The 21,499-nt window shown below is 39.3% G+C and overlaps 1 protein-coding gene across 1 annotated transcript in view; it reads right to left on the reverse strand.

Annotated features, from left to right (window-relative positions):
- Positions 1 to 1,055: 1,055 nt before the first annotated feature.
- Positions 1,056 to 21,499, reverse strand: part of LOC133538566 (stimulated by retinoic acid gene 6 protein-like) — a 38,487-nt gene continuing 18,043 nt past the window's right edge. The window contains exons 14-18 of the mRNA XM_061880218.1: positions 20,633 to 20,750; positions 20,426 to 20,545; positions 7,806 to 7,969; positions 3,512 to 3,655; positions 1,056 to 1,641 (exon numbers count right to left, since the gene is read on the reverse strand). Of these exons, the coding sequence (XP_061736202.1) occupies positions 1,403 to 1,641; positions 3,512 to 3,655; positions 7,806 to 7,969; positions 20,426 to 20,545; positions 20,633 to 20,750 (785 nt within the window). The 3' untranslated portion in view covers positions 1,056 to 1,402. The remainder of the gene's footprint in view (positions 1,642 to 3,511; positions 3,656 to 7,805; positions 7,970 to 20,425; positions 20,546 to 20,632; positions 20,751 to 21,499) is intronic.

Here is a 21,499-nt window from a genome sequence, read left to right on the forward strand (position 1 = left end):
CACATTTACTGACACCTGAAGTGCACACAACATGGCGATTGTACCGTCCGCCCTCTTTGAAGGTTCAGTCAAGTGAAGTGCAATACCACTGATATTTCTTGTGATCCGATACCAAGTACATTTCAGGCTGACATCGGCGATACCGATCCGATACTTGTGTAACTCTGTGCAAATATACTTAACATCTCTGTTTTTTTTTAAAGGTAGGGTATTTCAAATGCCACTGCTCTTAAGGAATCATATTTAAACAATATACGATTAGTGTTTATTTATTCTGCACTGAATGTGTAATCTTACGTATATATTCAACGCTGTATGGAGTGTCTCCAAATAGCCCACAATAAAAAGATGCAACTACTTGCTGTTTTATAAGTCAATCAATCAATCAGTTTATTTATCTACTGTAGCCCTTAATCACAAGTGTCTCAAAGGGCTGCACAAGCCACAACGACATCTGAGGGCAAGAAAAAACTGAACTCAAGAGACTCATTTTAATTGTCGTTTTTTTTGCTCGCGTATTATGTAGAAAAAATAAAGTCTTAATGATTTAGTTACTTTACACCAGGGGCCCCAAAACTACGCCCAGAATCCGGCCCACGGGAAGTCCCAAGTTTAAAAGAATAGAATAAGATAAAAAAAAAAATATATGTATTTTTTTTTTATCGTTCTTTTAAAAAAATCTGTCCTTTTTAATTTTCTACCGCTTGTTATTCTCTGTGAACCCCTAGCCGCTAAGGCAATACATATTGTCTAAAAATGCATTTTACCATCGATAACGTGACATCATTGCGCTCGGAACATATATATATGTGTATATATATATATATATATATATATATATGTATATACATATATATAATGTATGTATATATATATATATATAATGTATGTGTATATATATATATACATATATATATATAATGTATGTATATATATATAAATATATATAGGCTGTATGTATATACAGTGTATATCCATACAGAGTGTGTGTATATATATATATATATATATATATATATATATATATATGTATATATATATATATTTATACGGCCCAATTTTTTTAACCCAATGCGGCCCCCAAGTCAAAAAGTTTGGGGACCCCTGCTTTAAACTTTGTTCCTGTTTATGATGTACACCATTGCAAAAAAAATAAATTATCAAAAGTATCAATATTTCGATTTGAGAGTCGATTTTAGAGTATAAATATTTGGTATCGGCGGTATCAGTATTTCAGTATGGATCTGCACATTACTGTACTAGTTCAGTCCTCAGCAGTGGTAGTCCAAGCATTATTTTCATGAAAAATCTCGACAAACTTTTACATAAATATAAATGGGTCATTGCTGACTATGTTCTAAGTCCAAACATTAACACAATATGCATCTTCATGAATGCCGTTTTAATCTGGAGTTTGTTCCACAGTGTTGTCTGGTAAGTTCACCGACAGTGCCTGTTGGCTCTGTGATTGGGAAGCCATGACCCAAGCCCGCATTGCAGCGTCCGAGTGGGGAGATGGAGACACGTGTGACGAGGTCAACAAGGAGAGGTGATGCTTTCTATGCAGGATCAGATGGGGGTTTCTCAGGAGGGTGTAAAGCAAAGCCCAGTGTCTCCTTGCCCGACTGTTGACAAGACATTCTGAAAAAATTAAATAAAATAAAATAAAAGAATAAATAAGGGTCAATTATAACTACATATATAGTGGTTCTCAAACTTTTTTCACCAAGTACCACTTCAGAAAAAAATGTACTCTCATAGTACCACCACAATGATCAACGTTAAAATAAAATAGAGTAGTAGGCCTAAGTATTCATTGAAAAGAAGACATATGTTTTATTTAACAAGCATATTTAATATTTTTGGCCACTGCAACATTACACACAATGTGAACAGTAACACTGTGTTTGAATATAGGACAATAGGACAACGTATTTGACTCAAGTGATTCCACAGTAGGGCTGCAACTAACAAATATTTTGATCGTCGATTAGTCAATTATTATCTTAACGGATTATATATTGTACACATATTTAAAGGCCTACTGAAACCCACTACTACCCACCAGGCAGTCTGATAGTTTATATATCAATGATGAAATATTAACATTGCAACACATGCCAATACGGCCTTTTTAGTTTAATAATTGCAATTTTAAATTTCCCAGGAGTTTCTTCTTGAAAACGTCGCGTAATGATGACGTGTACGTGTGACGTCACAGACTGTTAGGCAATATCAGCGCAGCGCACACACACAGCTAAAAGTCGTCTGCTTTAACCGTGTATTTTGGAGATCGGTGTTGCTGAATCTTTTGCTATTTGTTCACTTAATATTGGAGAAGTCAAAGTAGAAAGATGGAGTTGGGAAGCTTTAGCCTTTAGCCACACAAACACACGGTGATTCCTTGTTTAAAATTCCCGGAGGTGAAACTTTACTATGGATCAGAAAGCGGTCAAGCGAACATGGATCCCGACCGAATGTCAACCAGCAGGTTTCGGTGAGAAAATTGTGGTTAAAAAGTCGCTTCTTACCAGAGATCAGCTGAGCTTGCGCCGTCCATAAAGCTGCCGTCGACTTCCCTGAGACACTGGTGTCAAGACACCCGTGGACACACACCTCCGACTATCAGGTACTGTTAAACTCACTAAAACACTAGCAACACAATAGAAAGATAAGGGATTTCCCAGAATTATCCTAGTAAATGTGTCTAATAACATTTGAATCTGTCCCACTGCAATCACGTTTTTTTTTTAACTTTTTTTTTTTTCTAGTCTTTCGCTATCAATATCCTCAAACACGAATCTTTCATCCTTGCTCAGATTAATGGGGAAATTGTCGTTTTCTCGGTCCGAATAGCTGTTTTTGTTGGAGGCTCCCATTAAAAACAATGTGAATATGTGAGGAGCCATCAACGGGTGACGTCATCGTCTGCGACTTCCGGTAAAGGCAGGGCTTTTCTGTTAGCGACCAAAAGTTGCGAACTTTATCGTGGATGTTCTCTACTAAATCCTTTCAGCAAAAATATGATCAAGTATGACACATAGAATGGTCCTGCTATCCCCGTTTAAATAAGAAAATCACATTTCAGTAGGCCTTTAATGGCTCTTATATTACCATGGACTTCTAAATGCAACATAAGTTATTTTAGGCCTGTGCTTACGAACAACAAAGATGACTAATTCATTCATAAATATGTATTTATACTGTAGCTGCTCAATTAGCTGTTTCAAAAATTAAAATGACAATTAAAAGTGTGCTTAAAAAACAATTAACCTGGTGTATGTATTTTTTTAAAAACAGTTAAAATAGCAGCAATGAAAGCAAACAACCAAACACAAAATCTAACTTCCTCAAAAAGAAAATAATTTTGTGACGACGAGTGACGACGTCACGACTAATGTCCACGAATAAAGTTGTCGGCGACAAATGTTATTGACGACAATGCCGACTAATTGTTGGAGTCCTATTCCACAGTTTGTACTGATAGAGGAAATGCAGCATATATACACACCAGACGATGCGTTGTTGAGTGTATTATATGCAGATTCTGTCCGTTTTTCCAGAGTGGTGGAGACGAGCACTTGGCAGAAACACACCAGAACTGGATTGTTGTGATAGTGATCTGCAAATATCATCCCGATCCACGTGCTATAACCTGCAAAGTACAGGAAATACTGTTAGATATAAGCATAAAAGTACATAAATAAACAGATATAAGTATTTTCTCGGCAAATCATCCTCTTTTCTGGACTTTCAGGAACCAATTCAGACTGAACGACCTCTTAATCAAGTTGTCAAATGTACTGTGGGCCAGTGGTTCCAAACCACCGGGCTGCAGCTCGATTGGAAGAATTTTTCATTTATTTATTTTTTATTAAATCAACATAAAAAACACAAGATACACTTACAATTAGTGCACCAACCCAAAAAAACACCCTCTTTCATGACAAAAAAAAAGAAAAGAAAAAAGAATCATCCCATCCACCCGCCGGGCCGCGGGACAAATTATCAAGCGTTGACCGGTCCTCAGCTACAAAAAGGCTGGGGACCACTGCTGTAGGCCAAAGGTCAGATCAAGGCATGTGGGTGGCGGGGCTCGGTTGGTAGAGTGGCCGTGCTAGCGATTTGAGGGGTTCCAGGCTTGATTCCCGCTTCTGACATCTTAATCACTAGTCAAACATAAGCAATGTGCTCCCAGTGGCACCCACGCTGGTTTAAATGTTGCTTAAAGGTGTAGATAATAAGTTTAATTATGTAAAGCGTTTTGAGTGTCTAAAGCAGGGGTCAGCGTGTGGCTCTTTAGCGCCACCCTAGTGGCTCCCTGGACCTCTTTCAGAGATGTGTGAGAATGGAAAAAGATGAATAAAAATAAATATTTTTGTTTTAATATATTTTCCGTAGAACAAACATGACACAAACCTTCCTAATTGTTAGAAACCCCACTGTTTATGGTATACATGCTTCACTGGAGAGAGTATTTGGCCAGCACCGTTTAGTCCTACTAATTTCAGCGACCCCTGAACTCATCATAGTTTTTAGATGTACAACTTTCTCCGATGCTGCCACAGAAAAACGTGTTTTATGCCAGTCCTTCTCTGACCCATTTTGTCCACCAAACATTTTATGCTGTGCGTGAATGCACAAAGGTGAGCTTTGTTGATTTTATTGAAATGCTGGAGTTCTTCTCAGGCATATTTGGTCAATCGATGAGTGCAAGCTAACCAATGCAAACATGCTAATTAGGCAAGCTGTATGTACATATTGCATCATTATGTCTGGTTTGTGGGTATATTTGAGCTCATTTAATTTCCTTTACTTATGTCCTCTGTGTATTTAATTTATATTTTCATGTCTCATGATACATTAACTGTATGTGATATTGGCTGCATTTCTCATATTTGTTTGTGCGTCATGTTGTTCCAGACCACAGCAAACGTTATTGTAATAAATCCATTAGAAGAAGACAGCCTGCCGTTTCCTTAAACTTGGACACACACATCTATACCTTTCGCCGTTCTGAGCCAGTAATTTCCAGAAGTTATCTCATCCTGCGAGAAGCCTCAATTTTACTAATGTTCTCCAATGTTGCAAAAATGTGTAGAATAAAAATTTAAACACAACATCTGTGTCAACGAAAATTTGCGTCAGCCTTTGATAGTAGGCTAATATAGCTAATATGGACACTTACATCATGTTTTGCTTTCATTATAACACTTACAAACCCAGTTTCCATATGAGTTGGGGAAATTGTGTTAGATGTAAATATAAACGGAATACAATGATTTGCAAATCATTTTCAACCCATATTCAGTTGAATATGCGACAAAGACAACATATTTGATGTTCAAACTGATAATCTTTTTTTTTTTTTTTTTTACAAATAATCTTTAACTTTAGAATTTGATGCCAGCAACATGTGACAAAAAAGTTGGGAAAGGTGGCAATAAATACTGATAAAGTTGAGGAATACTCATCAAATATTTATATAAAACATCCAACAGGTGTGCAGGCTAATTGGGAACAGGTGGGTGCCATGATTGGGTACAAAAACAGCTTCCCAAAAATGCTCAGTCTTTCACAAGAAAGGATGGGGCAAGGTACACCCTTTTGTCCACAACTGCATGAGCAAATAGTCAAACAGTTTAAGAACAACGTTTGTCAAAGTGCAATTGCAAGAAATTTAGGGATTTCAACATCTACTGTCCATAATATCATCAAAAGGTTCAGAGAATCTGGAGAAATCTCTCCACTTAAGCGGCATGGGCGGAAACCAACATTGAATGACCGTGACATTCGATCCCTCAGACGGCACTGTGTCAAAAACCGACATCAACCTCTAAAGGATATCACCACATGGGCTCAGGAACACTTCAGAATACCACTGTCACTAAATACAGTTTGTCGTTACATCTGTAAGTGCAAGTTAAAGCTCCACTATGCAAAGCGAAAGCCATTTATCAACAACATCCAGAAACGCTGTCGGCTTCTCTGGGCCCGAGATCATCTGAAATGGGCTGATGCAAAGTGGAAAAGTGTTCTGTGGTCTGACGAGTCCACATTTCAAATTGTTTTTGGAAATATTCGCCATCGTGTCATCCGGATCAAAGTGGAAGCGAACCATCCAGACTGTTATCGACGCAAAGTTCAAAAGCCAGCATCTGTGATGGTATGGGGGTGCATTAGTGCCCAAGGCATGGGTAACTTACACATCTGTGAAGGGACCATTAATGTTGAAAGGTACATACAGGTTTTGGAACAACATATGCCATCTAAGCGCCATCTTTTTCATGGACGCCCCTGCTTATTTCAGCAAGACAATGCCAAGCCTCATTCGACACCTGTTACAACAGCGTGGCTTCATAAAAAAAAGAGTGCGTGTACTTTCCTGGCCTGCCTGCAGTCCAGACCCGTCTCCCATCGAAAATGTGTGGCGCATTATGAAGCGTAAAATACGACAGTGGAGACCCCGGACTGTTGAACGACTGAAGCTCTACATAAAACAAGAATGGGAAAGAATTCCACTTTCAAAGCCTCAACAATTAGTTTCCTCAGTTCCCAAGCGTTTATTGAGTGTTGTTAAGAGAAAAGGTGATGTAACACAGTGGTGAACATGCCCTTTCCCAACTACTTTGGCACGTGTTGCAGCCATGATATTTTAAGTTAATTATTATTTGCAAGAAAACACTAAAGTTTATGAGTTTGAACATCAAATATCTTGCCTTTGTAGTGCATTCAATTGAATATGGGTTGAAAATGATTTGCAAATCAATGTATTCTGTTTTTATTTACATCTAACACAATTTCCCAACTCATAAGGAAACGAGGTTTGTAAATGTATAATTGCCTCATTATATTTTTACACAATTTCTTATGCCAGTGATTCTCAAAATGTGGTGTGCCAAAGCAGCCTGGAAATGTGTACTGTATATGGAGTACCACTTTTGCTGATGTTGGTGCATTGTGTGTAATGTTACAGTGGCCAAACATGTTAAGTATACTTGTTGAATAAAACCTCTGCCTTGTTTTTAATGAATACTTAGACCCACTATGCTATTGTATTTTAATGTTGGTCATTAAGGTGGTACTTGGAGAGCCAAGTGTTTTCCGAGGTGGTATTTGGCGAAAAAAGTTTGAGAACCACTGGCCTATGAATTTGATTATTAGATTTTTATACATACAAATTGATGGATAACTAAACTTTTAAATTATTAGTCAAGGTGACAAGCATATTCATTCAGTATATTCCTTTTTTTCCCCCCAAACAAATTGTAATATAGGACATAATAACCAGGGGTGTTCAAAAAATCCATTCACATCTGAATCACATTTATTTTTTATTCCAATTATAAATGTATCATTAATTTTCAAAAATCTAAAATGGAACCTTGAGGAACACTCCAAGTTACGTTAAAGAAGTTGAACAAATTTACAAATGGCTACATCATAGTTTTTGTTGTTCACCTGCTGATCAGTGACAATACAGACTATTATTCTATTGTATTCCAATGACAGCATCTGGAGTAAACTGTTAACAAGCTACAACAACGCCTTAGTTACATAAATCACAATGCAAAAACATGTGTAACTGCTAAAAAGGTGAGGATCACATGTTTGAACCCCAGTTTGCTAGCAAGGTTGAAATGTCAATGCAAGGATCTGCCAATGTGTTTACAGTGGTCCAAATTACTCTATTCAACAGCAGCATGAATTTGATGCAAAAATGTTTATCTCCAAAGTTTTTAGCTGACCATTGCGGTCAGTATGGTTGTCTGCCATATGTCAAGTGGTAATAATGGTACATTTACCTGCATCCATAGTTTCATATCCTCTCTGCATAATTGTCCGGTCAATGCGGGACACCAGCCATGTTCCCAGCACAATGCTGATGAGCAGCCTCATGATGCAGGTGCTCATACCCAAGATCACGTTGTAGAAAAAAAAGAAGTAGTTGAAGCAGTGGAATGCTTTCCTAAGAGTGAAAGGGAGTGGTTAATTGGATTTCAAATTACTTTAATTTACAGTAGATCAAGGTTATTAGCAGGTGTCACGTTAAAAGACCCCTGAAACCAGCAAAAATAATGGTTGCACGCATAAAAAAAAAAAACACTGAAAAAGCCCGTGTTTGGTACTCTGATACCCTAATATCCTAATTACAAAAGTGTGCATCAAGTCGTATCAAAGTATCTTCCATCCATCCATTTTCTACCACTTGTCCCTCTAGGGCAGGGATGTCAGAATTATCTATGGCCCCCGGGATAATATTTGATTAGTATAAGAACAGGCCCACAGGCCACAGCTGCCTGCTGCTGTTTTGCACGCACCGATACTCCATCAGTGTTGGCACTAGGAATTTTCAAAATGGGGTCCCTGGGACCCCATCAAGTCTAAAAAAAGGGGAACCACAGTAAATTTCTGGGGTCCCACTTTTTTGTAATAGCTTTGTAATCATCCATCCATTTTCTACCGCATATTCCTTTTTGCGGTCGCGGGGGGCGCTGGCGCTTATCTCAGCTACAATCGGGCGGATAGTGGTGTACACCCTGGACAAGTCGCCACCTCATCGCAGGGCCAACACAGATAGACAGACAACATTCACACTCACATTCACACACTAGGGCCAATTTAGTGTTGCCAATCAACCTATCCCCAGGTGCATGTCTTTGGAAGTGGGAGGAAGCCGGGGTACCCGGAGGGAACCCACGCATTCACGGGGAGAACATGCAAACTCCACACAGAAAGATCCCGAGTCTGGGATTAAACCCAGGACTGCAGGACCTTCGTATTGTGAAACAGACGCACTAACCCCTCTGCCACCGTGAAGCCGTTTTGAAAGCAAATGATAAATGTCTGCATTAGGGTTGTAAGGTATACCAGTATTAGTATAGTAACCCCGATACTAATCAATCATCAATCAATGTTTATTTATATAGCCCCAAATCACAAATGTCTCAAAGGACTGCACAAATCATTACGACTACAACATCCTCGGAAGAACCCACAAAAGGGCAAGGAAAACTCACACCCAGTGGGCAGGGAGAATTCACATCCAGTGGGACGCCAGTGACAATGCTGACTATGAGAAACCTTGGAGAGGACCTCAGATCTGGGCAACCCCCCCCCCCCCCCCCCCCCCCCGCCCCCCCTTCTAGGGGACCGAAAGCAATGGATGTCGAGCGGGTCTAACATGATACTGTGAAAGTTCAATCCATAGTGGCTCCAACACAGCCGCGAGAGTTCAGTTCAAAGCGGATCCAAGACAGCAGTGAGAGTCCCGTCCACAGGAGACCATCTCAAGCGGAGGCGGATCAGCAGCGTAGAGATGTCCCCAATCGATACAGGCGAGCGGTCCATCCTGGGTCTCGACTCTGGACAGCCAGTACTTCACCCATGATAATCGGACCGGACCCCCTCCACAAGGGAGGGGGGGACATAGGAGAAAGAAAAGAAGCGGCAGATCAACTGGTCTAAAAAGGAGGTCTATTTAAAGGCTAGAGTATACAGATGAGTTTTAAGGTGAGACTTAAATGCTTCTACTGAGGTAGCATCTCAAACTGTTACCGGGAGGGAATCATATTCCGTACTATACTGCCTCTGAAAAGTACCAGTCCGCCACTCCCACCCCACCGTAGACAAACCCCACTGGTGCATCCACCCCCAACATCCGCTGTAAAGATACCAAGTAAAGTAGTGTATGTAGTCAATTCTACTACGATTACACTCAAAAAAATGATTCAAGCCCTTCTCAGATGTGACACATTTAAGTATTGTTGAATTTATTCAAAAATATCTACTTTTAAAATATACACACATATATATATCCGGTGGCCATGTACTGCTCGCCTGTGTATCGGCTGGGGACATCTCTGCGCTGCTGATCCGCCTCCGCTTGGGATGGTTTCCTGCTGGCTCCGCTGTGAACGGGACTTTCGCTGCTGTGTTGGATCCGCTTTGGACTGGACTCTCGCGACTGTGTTGGATCCATTATGGATTGAACTTTCACAGTATCATGTTAGACCCGCTCGACATCCATTGCTTTCCTCCTCTCCAAGGTTCTCATAGTCATCATTGTCACCGACGTCCCACTGGGTGTGAGTTTTCCTTGCCCTTATGTGGGCCTACCGAGGATGTCGTGGTGGTCTGTGCAGCCCTTTGAGACACTATTGATTTAGGGCTATATAAGTAAACATTGATTGATTGATTGATTGATTTAGTCAGTGAAACATGAAATTTCTCATAATTGATCCAATGGGATTGATTTGATGTAGATCAACGCAAAAAAAAGGGGTTCTGAACTCGGAGCATGCGCATATCATCTTCGTGGGCATTACTCATTAGCATAATGTCTTCTGGCGGGAGTGCACTGCATCAGCAAAAACCGGGAAGCAGGTTGGAGCTCGGTCTTTGGTAAGTATTCTTTTTTTTTTATACATACATATAAATCTGTAGTACTGTAGACTGTACCGCTGGTGTATTCAGTGCTTTACACCACATTTGGTGAATTGTTTATGGGGCGGGAACTTTACTTTTAAAGTCCGACTTTGCATGCTAGCTTGGTAACTTCCAGAATGGGCATTATTTTAATAGTCCACACATGAACACGGCAGTCGGAAAACTGCAAGATGGTTGTGAGGTGAAGGAACTTTCCCTCACTATTACATAAGTCAGGAGCAGCGTGAGCATGGAAGATTATTGACGCGACAGTCGGACATAGATGCATGCAATGTCTGCCCGTGTAGTTTGACTTTGTTCAATGTGTGTGCTTCCACCAGCTCCACTGCGCTGCTTGTCAGCTCCGGCTGTCCGGAAACTGCCTGCATGTGTGTTTAAATTAATCAATCAATGTTTACTTATATAGCCCTAAATCACTAATGTGTCTCAAAGGGCTGCACAAACCACTACCACATCCTCGGTAGGCCCACATAAGGGCAAGGAAAACTCACACCCAGTGGGACGTCGGTGACAATGATGACTATGAGAACCTTGGAGAGGATGAAAGCAATGGATGTCGAGCAGGTCTAACATGATATTGTGAAAGTTCAATCCACAATGGATCCAACACAGTCGCAAGAGTCCAGTCCAAAGCGGATCCAACACAGCAGCGAGAGTCCCGCTCACAGTGGAGCCAGCAGGAAACCATCCCAAGCGCAGAGATGTCCCCAGCCGATACACAGGCGAGCAGTACATGGCCACCGGATCGGACCGGACCCCCTCCACAAGGGAGAGTGGGACGTAGGAGAAAAAGAAAAAAAAACCGGCAGATCAACTGGTCTAAAAAGGGAGTCTATTTAAAGGCTAGAGTATACAAATGAGTTTTAAGATGAGACTTAAATGCTTCTACTGAGGTAGCATCTCAAACTGTTACCGGGAGGGCATTCCAGAGTACTGGAGCCCGAAATGAAAACGCTCTATAGCCCGCAGACTTTTTTTTGGGCTTTGGGACTCACTAATAAGCCGGAGTCCTTTGAACGCAGATTTCTTGCCGGGACATATGGTACAATACAATCGGCGAGATAGGCTGGAGCTAGACCGTGTAGTATTTTATACGTAAGTAGTAAAACCTTAAAGTCACATCTTAAGTGCACAGGAAGCCAGTGCAGGTGAGCCAGTACAGGCGTAATGTGATCAAACTTACTTGTTCTTGTCAAAAGTCTAGCAGCCGCATTAAATATGTGTTTATAAATATTATATAGTGTTTTATACCTCATACAGAGTATTATCTCGCGAGTGAATCTTTTTTGTTATCGCGAGAATTCATTTGTCCCGGCACACCAGCAGACCGGCTGTGCTCTCGTTGACGCGGAGGGAGACCGCTGCCGGTGGTGGAAGTGGTCTTGAAGGACAGGAGCAGACACACAACGCACACGGATCTGGTTGAAGTTCAGAAACCAGATCCGGTTGATGTTGTGATTGCCCTGTTTTGTTGAACTCCATCATCTCCGCCGGTCTCTGCCTTTTACACCCTATCTCCTTCAGTAAAGCTGTCTATTAAGCAGTAAATGTAGATTCTAGGTTACAGATGGTCAGTGAGTTAAGGCTGCAGCTAACCATTATTTTTCTATCGATTAATCTATAGATAATTTTTTTCCGATTAATCTATAGATTAATTATTATTCTGCAATGGTATAAGCATTTCAAATGTAAAAGTATTGTTTATTTTGCTTTAAAATGGGCAAAAATAAAGATAAACATCCAATACAAAAAAGTGCATTTTTTTATTTTTTTTTCGTTGTCATGAAAAAGGGACGCTTTTGTCATGAAAAAGGGAGGTTTTTGTGGTTGGTGTACTAATTTTAAGTGTATATTGTGTTTTTTATGTTGATTTAATTTAAAAAATAAAAATAAAAAAATATATACATATATATATATATATATATATATATATATATATATATATATATATATATATATATATATATATTAGGGGTGGGCAAATTAATGCGTTAATTACGAGTTAACTCATCAATCTATTAACGCCGACAATTATTTTATCGCACATTTGCGTATGTTGTTTACATGCTTTTATTTTGTTAACGCCTTTTCTTAAAAAAATGGCATCGCCCGGAAGGGCTTCGGCGTCGCGGGGCTCTTGGTAAAGATGGAACATTTGGCAAAAATACCGGACAATTGTGCAAATTTCATGGCTGGCTTACAGCGTGGTCACTCCGGGATCACTTACGACCGCCAGACAATTCTGAATGTGGATAGATCGGGCCGTTTTGGACTGAATGACGCTTGCTTGCTAGACCGGCTAGCTAGCATGGGAATACTTTGCCGGCTACATCCAGCGGCCTGTGAAGCAGTGGAGTATATGTGTTGTCTGTCTATTTATGAATAATGCAGACCAGGAGTGTTGGCTGAGTTCTTAACGTTTGCTTTCAGAGCGTGCATATCACAACATACAAGATGCCGTCATGGCGACACACAACCTATACCGGGCTACCGCGCATGCTCGTCACTCCTGTTGCATGCTGGGTAGGGTAGTTCTTTTTTTCCCTGGCTCATAACATCACAATATAGTACCATGTATATGATGCGTTCAGTTTATCAAAGCACCAAGCAAACATTCGGAAAATTCCCATCATATCAATTCCTAGATATGGTCATAATTATCTTAAGTGCACTACGCAGAATAAACACAACATTATTAATATTGCTACTATGGATAATTTGATCAAAAATTCCCTAAAACAGCCCACTACCTATAATATAGGTTTTTTAAACATAAGATCCCTGATGAAAAAAATGTTTCTGCTGTTACCTCAGAAATTGCCTGTTCAGATGTTATGATTGTGGCTCAGAGATTTGTATGTAGATTATATTTATTTTCCATAACAAACAGGATAACTTAAATACCCTGGCAGTGGCAATAAGCTTAAATGTTTGTATTTACATTTTTTTAGTTGATTTTCATAAAATATGCTGTTTAACTGCTACTGTTTAACAAGGACTGATTTAAATTGTGTTTGCACAACAAATATTTTGGCGCTTTTGTTCATGTGGGAGAATAATCCAATAAAGGTGCACTACACACTACTTTTGAATTCATTAGTGCAGTTAATCGCGATTAACTGGAGGAATAGTGCAATTAACTTCGATTAAAATTTTTAATCGTTGCCCAGCCCTAATATATATATATATATATTTTTTTTATTTTTTTTAATAAAAATTAATAAAAAATTCTTCTGCGGCCCGGTGGTTGGGGACCACTGCTCTAGTACATTGAGGTTAATGGCTGCATTAGCACACTTGTGCAGGACTCAAATGTGTTTTTGCAGTTTCCTTTGTGGCATTGAGTGTTAATTTTACACCACTTTAAGCTATTTTGGAGAACCGTTTCTCGTAAAGTTTTCCTCGAGTTATTTAAGAAAAGGTAAAACTGTTTCTTGGTGTTTTATATCTGGGCTTTCTATCAAGTCAATTTGACATATTTGTTAATATAACACTAAGTTATAAGTCTGTGTTGGTACGCAAAACTGACATTGGTCTTTATGTAAAATTGACTTCTAGATGTTTTGTTTTCACTGAAACTCAACATTTTGGTTTGTGTTTTCAAGTAACTTTGACATCCTGTGGTGTTATATTCAAGATTGTTGAATTAAGGATTATTCTCCATTAAAAATACCAACCAGGTTTTGTCTGATGTGTTTTATGGGATCAAGGGTGATTTTTAGCTTGCTGAATTTCCAATAAATTTTGAGTTGGGCACATATAAATCAATTTTGCTTAGTAACCCAAATAATTTCATTTTAGCTGTATTTGTTAAAAATTAGTCTTACAAATGTAAATCAATTTTGTTTAGTTATTGCAATAATTTCATTTTGGCTTTATTTGCTAAAAATTAGTTGGACTATCTCATTTTTATTGTGTTGTGAGAATGTACTAATTTTGAGTTGGGGCAACATGTATTTGTTGGATAGAAATCCTGCCCTCATTTTAATTGAGTTCATCAAATGAGTCATTTTTTTGAGTGTACGTTGATATTTTTTGGCATCACAACATCTTCTTTCGTTTTTTCTAAATGTATATTATGTTTACAAACTCAGGAAATATGACCCTGGACACATGAGTAATTTGAATATAACCAATGTATGATCCTGTAACTACTTGGTATCGGATTGATACCCACATTTTTGGTATCATCCAAAACTAATGGAAAGTATTAAACAACAGAAGTGAAAGTGATTATTACATTTTAACATAAGTGTAGATAGAACATGTTAAGCAGATATTACCAGTAAACGAACAAGTAGATTAATAATTCATTTTCTATCACTTGTCCTTGATAATTTTGACAAAATAATAGAATGATAAATGACACAAAATGTTACTGCATATGTCAGAGGCTTTGTTTGCTTACTTACTACTAAAAGACAAGTTGTCTTGTATGTTCACTATTTTGTTTAAGGACAAAGTTGCAAGAAGAAACGTATGTTTAATGTACCCTCAGATTTTTTGTTAAAATAAAGCGAATAATGCGATTTTTTGTGGCCCCCTTTGTTTAGAAAAGTACAGAGAAGTATCGAAAAGTATCGAAATAATTTAGGTACCGGTACCAAAATATTGGTATCGGGACAACACTAGTTATATCTCACATTCTATATTGTGTTTTGGAAAAAGTTTGTCATAAACTTTACTTAATTCATTAAAAAATAATAATACAAAAGAAAAACAAATCTTTATGCATATGTAAATGTATTCAGTTATAAACATTCATTCACTTTCTTCTTTCCTTCATGGATCTAAACTTTACCACAGCTGGTATTTTTTTATTGTCATATTTTCAGAATGTGTTTGTTCTATTTTTTAACAAAAGTAAGACAAAGAAAACAATCTGAAGTTGTCTTTGTTTTTTACTTTTAATGCCACAAACCCAGTCCGACCCACGTGTGCACAGATTTTCCTTCATGAGGCCCCTGAGCTAAAATGGGTTTGACAGTCCTGTGGGCTGGAGCCTATCCCAGCTCCACTCGGGCGGAAGGCATCGTATTCTCTGGACAAGTTGGAGCCTCATCACAAACAAAATTCACACACAAGGTCCAACTTAGTGTTGCCAATCGGCCTATCCAAAAGTGCATGTCTTTTGGAGATGGGAGGAAGCCGGAGTTCCTGCTGGTAACTGTTGAGTAAATAAACTTGTGAGACAGCACCCTCTGCTGCATTTACAGCTGAGTCTCAAATTGGCAGGGATCTACTGAACACTTGTATCCACTTGTCGGACTACTTGAGCAAATCCAGTGGGATACATTGTTGTTGTCATATTTATCCTTCGCATATTGTACTTGTTCAATTTTAGTTTATTTCGAAGATGCATATGATCCAATGTAATGCATCACACATTTCCAGTTGTTACATTACAGCACGGCCGAAAAGGAGTAGGAAGAAGCAGAGCTTATTTAATCCTACCCCTTTTCATACCATGGTAATTTTATCCAATTTCCCTGTTCTAAGTAACAGAACAGTGAACAAATAAATAATAAAGAGATACTATACCATAGTAAGAAAACAAATATTGAATACACAAATTGTCTTGGTTCTGTGTACTTTGTAAACACTTGTAGTTTGAACAGTCTCTAAACCGAATCATATTGGTGCTTTGTTTGATGTCTTTGTTTAATCCATTCCATAATTCGGGGCGGCATGGCGTAGAAGGTAGAGCGGCCGTGCCAGAAACCTGAGAGTTGCAGGTTCGCTTCCCACCTATTGACATCCAAATCGCTGCCGTTGTGCCCTTGGGCAGGACACTTCACCCTTGCCCCCGGTGCAGCTCACACTGGTGACTGAATAATGGATGAAAGATTGGTGGTGGTCGGAGAGGCCGTTGGCGCAAACTGTCAGTCTACCCCAGGGCAGTTGTGGCTACAGATGTAGCTTACCACCACCAGGTGTGAATGAATGATGAGTCCCCACTTCTCTGTGAGCGCTTTGAGTATCTAACAATAGAAAAGCGCAATAAAAATCTAATCCATTATTATTATTATTATTATAATTTCATTCCACATACTGATATACTAAAGGTTTTAAGTGTTGTAAGAGAATACAAATATTTTACATTAGATTTTCCTCTAAGGTTATATTTCTCCTCTTATGTTGAGAAGAATTGTTGTACATTCTTGGGTAGCAGGTTATAGTTTGCTTTATACATAACTTTAACTCTTTGCAAATGTACCAAATCGTTGAATTTCAGTAAATGATGATTTAATAAATAAAGGGTTTGTATGTCCTCTATATCCAAAACTATAGATTATTCAAATTGATCTTTTTTGTAACACAGTTGTTATGATCCGATGCCCAGATCATACCATATTGTTGCTTTGTTAATTTTTTATATCACATTTTGTAGTTTGACCTCCTTATTTCCTGTGTTTAGTCTGTTACCATGGTTGCTCATTAGTTTTCACCTGCCCCTTGATTTCCACGCACACCTGTTCCTCTTGATGACTGCCTATGTGAAACCTTTCAATCCGGTTTCAGGGCAAATCACTCGACGGAGACAGCCCTCGCAAAAATGACTAATGATCTATTGCTAACGATGGATTCTGATGCGTCATCTATGTTGCTGCTCCTCGATCTTAGCGCTGCTTTCGATACCGTCGATCATAATATTTTATTAGAACGTATCAAAACACGAATTGGTATGTCAGACTTAGCCCTGTCTTGGTTTAACTCTTATCTTACTGATAGGATGCAGTGTGTCTCCCATAACAATGTGACCTCGGACTACGTTAAGGTAACGTGTGGAGTTCCCCAGGGTTCGGTCCTTGGCCCTGCACTCTTCAGCATCTACATGCTGCCGCTAGGTGACATCATACGCAAATACGGTGTTAGCTTTCACTGTTATGCTGATGACACCCAACTCTACATGCCCCTAAAGCTGACCAACACGCCGGATTGTAGTCAGCTGGAGGTGTGTCTTAATGAAATTAAACAATGGATGTCCGCTAACTTTTTGCAACTCAACGCCAAAAAAACGGAAATGCTGATTATCGGTCCTGCTAGACACCGAACTCTATTTAATAATACAACTTTAACATTTGACAACCAAACAATTAAACAAGGCAACACGGTAAAGAATCTGGGTATTATCTTCGACCCAACTCTCTCCTTTGAGGCACACATTAAAAGCGTTACTAAAACGGCCTTCTTTCATCTCCGTAATATCGCTAAAATTCGCTCCATTCTGTCCACTAAAGACGCTGAGATCATTATCCATGCGTTTGTTACGTCTCGCCTCGACTACTGTAACGTATTATTTTCGGGTCTCCCCATGTCTAGCATTAAAAGATTACAGCTGGTACAAAATGCGGCTGCTAGACTTTTGACAAGAACAAGAAAGTTTGATCACATTACGCCTGTACTGGCTCACCTGCACTGGCTTCCTGTGCACTTAAGATGTGACTTTAAGGTTTTACTACTTACGTATAAAATACTACACGGTCTAGCTCCATCCTATCTTGCCGATTGTATTGTACCATGTGTCAATCTGCCATCTGCGTTCAAAGGACTCCGGCTTGTTAGTGATTCCCAAAGCCCAAAAAAAGTCTGCGGGCTATAGAGCGTTTTCCGTTCGGGCTCCAGTACTCTGGAATGCCCTCCCGGTAACAGTTCGAGATGCCACCTCAGTAGAAGCATTTAAGTCTCACCTTAAAACTCATTTGTATACTGTAGCCTTTAAATAGACTCCCTTTTTAGACCAGTTGATCTGCTGTTTCTTTTCTTTTTCTTCTATGTCCCACTCTCCCCTGTGGAGGGGGTCCGGTCCGATCCGGTGGCCATGTACTGCTTGCCTGTGTATCGGCTGGGGACATCTCTGCGCTGCTGATCCGCCTCGACATCTCTGCGCTGCTGAGCCGCCTCCGCTTGGGATGGTTTCCTGCTGGCTCCGCTGTGAACGGGACTCTCGCTGCTGAGTTGGACCCGCTTTGGACTGAACTCTCGCGACTGTGTTGGATCCATTGTGGATTGAACTTTCACAGTATCATGTTAGACCCGCTCGACATCCATTGCTTTCCTCCTCTCTAAGGTTCTCATAATCATTATTGTCACAGACGTCCCACTGGATCATTATTGTCACCGATGTCCCACTGGGTGTGAGTTTTCCTTGCCCTTATGTGGGCCTACCGAGGATGTCGTGGTGGTTTGTGCAGCCCTTTGAGACACTAGTGATTTAGGGCTATATAAGTAAACATTGATTGATTGATTGATTATTCAAGCCGGCCCCTTTTGTTATTTCGTCCTCGGTTCCTAATTTGCTTACACGCAACAAGTGACGACTGCTATTCATTGTTTTCCTCTCGCTAGCTTTCACGCTACGCCTAGTTTTTCCCTAGCTCTCATGCTAGTAGCTTTTTTTTGCTTTTTTGTGCCTTTGTGCCATGTGTAGTGTTTCTGTTCGTTTCCCTAGCTCCCATGCTAATGCCATTTGTTTGCCTTATCTGCCTAGCACCAGTGTTTTTGTTCTAGCCTGTTTTATTAGTTAAATAAATCTTTATTTTCTCACCATTCGCTGTGTTCTTGCCCGACGCATCCACGGAAGAACAAATCCGGCATCGCTATGCCAACCAAGTCTCACAACAGTTAGTGAATGAAGTGCACATTTCTACACAATAATTCAGATATGGTAACACTAGCAAGCAGTAAAGAATATAAAGTGATTTTTGGTCTAGAACAGGGGTTGGGAACCTTTTTGGCTGAAAGAGCCATAAAAGCCAAATATTTTAAAATGTATTTCCGTGAGAGCCATGTAATATTTTTTAACACTGAATACAATTAAATGTGTGCATTTTAAAGTAAGACCAACATTTTTAGAGTATAATAAGTCTCTTATTCTTTTTAATAACATTGTTATTCTGAAGCTAACCAATAATAAATAAAATACTTCTTACCATTAATGCCACTTATTGAACAAGTGCGGTAGAAAACAGAGGATTGGATTAAAATGTATGAGATTTTTTTATATTTTGAACATTATTTTTAGCACTGTGATTACCAGCGGAATTAGTCATTACTTATCGTGTTAAATAATGTCAGCTAAGATTTATCTGAGAGCCAGATGCAGTCATCAAAAGAGCCACATCTGGCTCTAGAGCCATAGGTTCCCTATCGCTGGTCTAGAACATGTTTTGCTTTATTCATTATTGATGTGTTTCTTGCTACTATATGTTGTATATTATTTACATGGGATTTCTGTTAGAATAATTGTTTCTAAATTATCACCAAAAACTGTATTACATTGTGTTATTGACAAGAAGACAAAAGGTTGTCTACCAAGAAGAATGCTCGTAAAACTCCACTGGGACTTCAAATCGGACAGATGGCAGGAAGTTACTGTATCCTCTGTATTTGCATGTGGCACCCCGAATGAATTAAAAGGTGAGGAGAGTGGGAAAAAGGTTTCAGAGAGAATTAGGAGCCTGTATCTGACAACTTGCTCCAGGTCATTCTCCTCGTATGAGAAAATCAATCACTGGTTTGTCTTCTATTCTCTGTTTTTGTGTCTTTATAATGTTTCATGGTATTTGACCCTGACAATTTCCAATTCATTTTATCATCTATTATTACACCTAAGAATGTGTTTTCTTTTACCCTTTCAATGTCTACGTCTATTTGTATTTGACTTTCTTTTCTACTGCGATCAAATAGCGTTATTTTACTTTTGCTGAGATTCAAAGATAGTCTGTTTTTGCCAAAACATCTTTTTAATTTGTTCATTTCTTCTGTTATTATTTGTATTAGCTTCTGTGTGTTCTCTCCTGAACACAATGCAGTAGTATCATCTGCAGATAATACTAACTTTAAGTCCTATGTAACTTTACGAATGTCATTTATTTAGAGATTGAAACATTTTGGTCCAAGTATTGATCCCTGAGGGACGCCACAATAGATTTTCAGCTCTGTGAACTTGCAATATTAAAATATGGAAACCTACCTGTTGTTGAGAGCCAGTGGTTTGTGTTTATCAGTCGAAGACAGTTTGTCCTGAAGGAAAAAAATCTGGACCAGGACTATCTGAAGAATCACCATGGCAATCACAAGACCGATGGTTAGACTAGAGAAAGACATGAATATAAATGAAGAGACACATCAACCTATTCATGTTGCCATATCGTCAGTTGACACACAAACAAAGGCTTACATTAGGGTCCCCAAGTTGGCCAGCATGGTCAGAACTTTCCCGTGTTGTATTGGAATTACAATCACATACACCAACAACAGTGCAACCAGGAAGTGAACAAAGTGGACCATCAGATAACCTGAAAAAAGCAAAGGAGCTCAGAGTTATCGCACATTAAATGTATTTCATGATTTAGCTGACATTTTCTGGCACACATTTTACTACAACGGTATCTGAACTTACGTTAAACCCAGATTTTGATCAAACAAAGTTCTTAACTCATTCTCTTTCTATGCCACATCAATGTGGAATACACTCCCAACAGGTGTAAAAGTAAGTGCATCTCTATATTCCTTCAAAACCGCTCTAAAACAACACCTCCAGGCAACTTCAACCCTTTACTAATACTGGAGCGGTTTTGCTCGGTTGGTAGAGCGGCCGTGCCAGCAACTTGAGGGTTGCAGGTTCGATTCCCACTTCCGCCATCCTAGTCAATGCCGTTGTGTCCTTGGGCAAGACACTTTACCCACCTGCTCCCAGTGCCACCCACACTCGTTTAAATGTAACTTAGATATTGGGTTTCACTATGTAAAGCGCTTTGAGTCACTAGAGAAAAGCGCTATATAAATATAATTCACTTCACTTCACTTCACCCTCCTCCATTCACATCCCATCTCCCCGGATTGTAAATAACCTAATGTAAATAATCAAATGTATATACTTGTTCTTATGCTATGTGAACTCACCATGTTCTCTGCTGGCTGTACATATCCTACTAAGTAAGACCTACACTGTTTCAATGTCCACATTTCTCTGTTGATGCAATTGTTGATGACTGAAGTGCTGATATCAACCAAAGCTCCTCATCCCACTCCCCGGATTGTAAAT

The sequence above is a fragment of the Nerophis ophidion genome, linkage group LG20, assembly GCF_033978795.1.
Source record: "Nerophis ophidion isolate RoL-2023_Sa linkage group LG20, RoL_Noph_v1.0, whole genome shotgun sequence".
Lineage (NCBI taxonomy): Eukaryota > Metazoa > Chordata > Actinopteri > Syngnathiformes > Syngnathidae > Nerophis > Nerophis ophidion.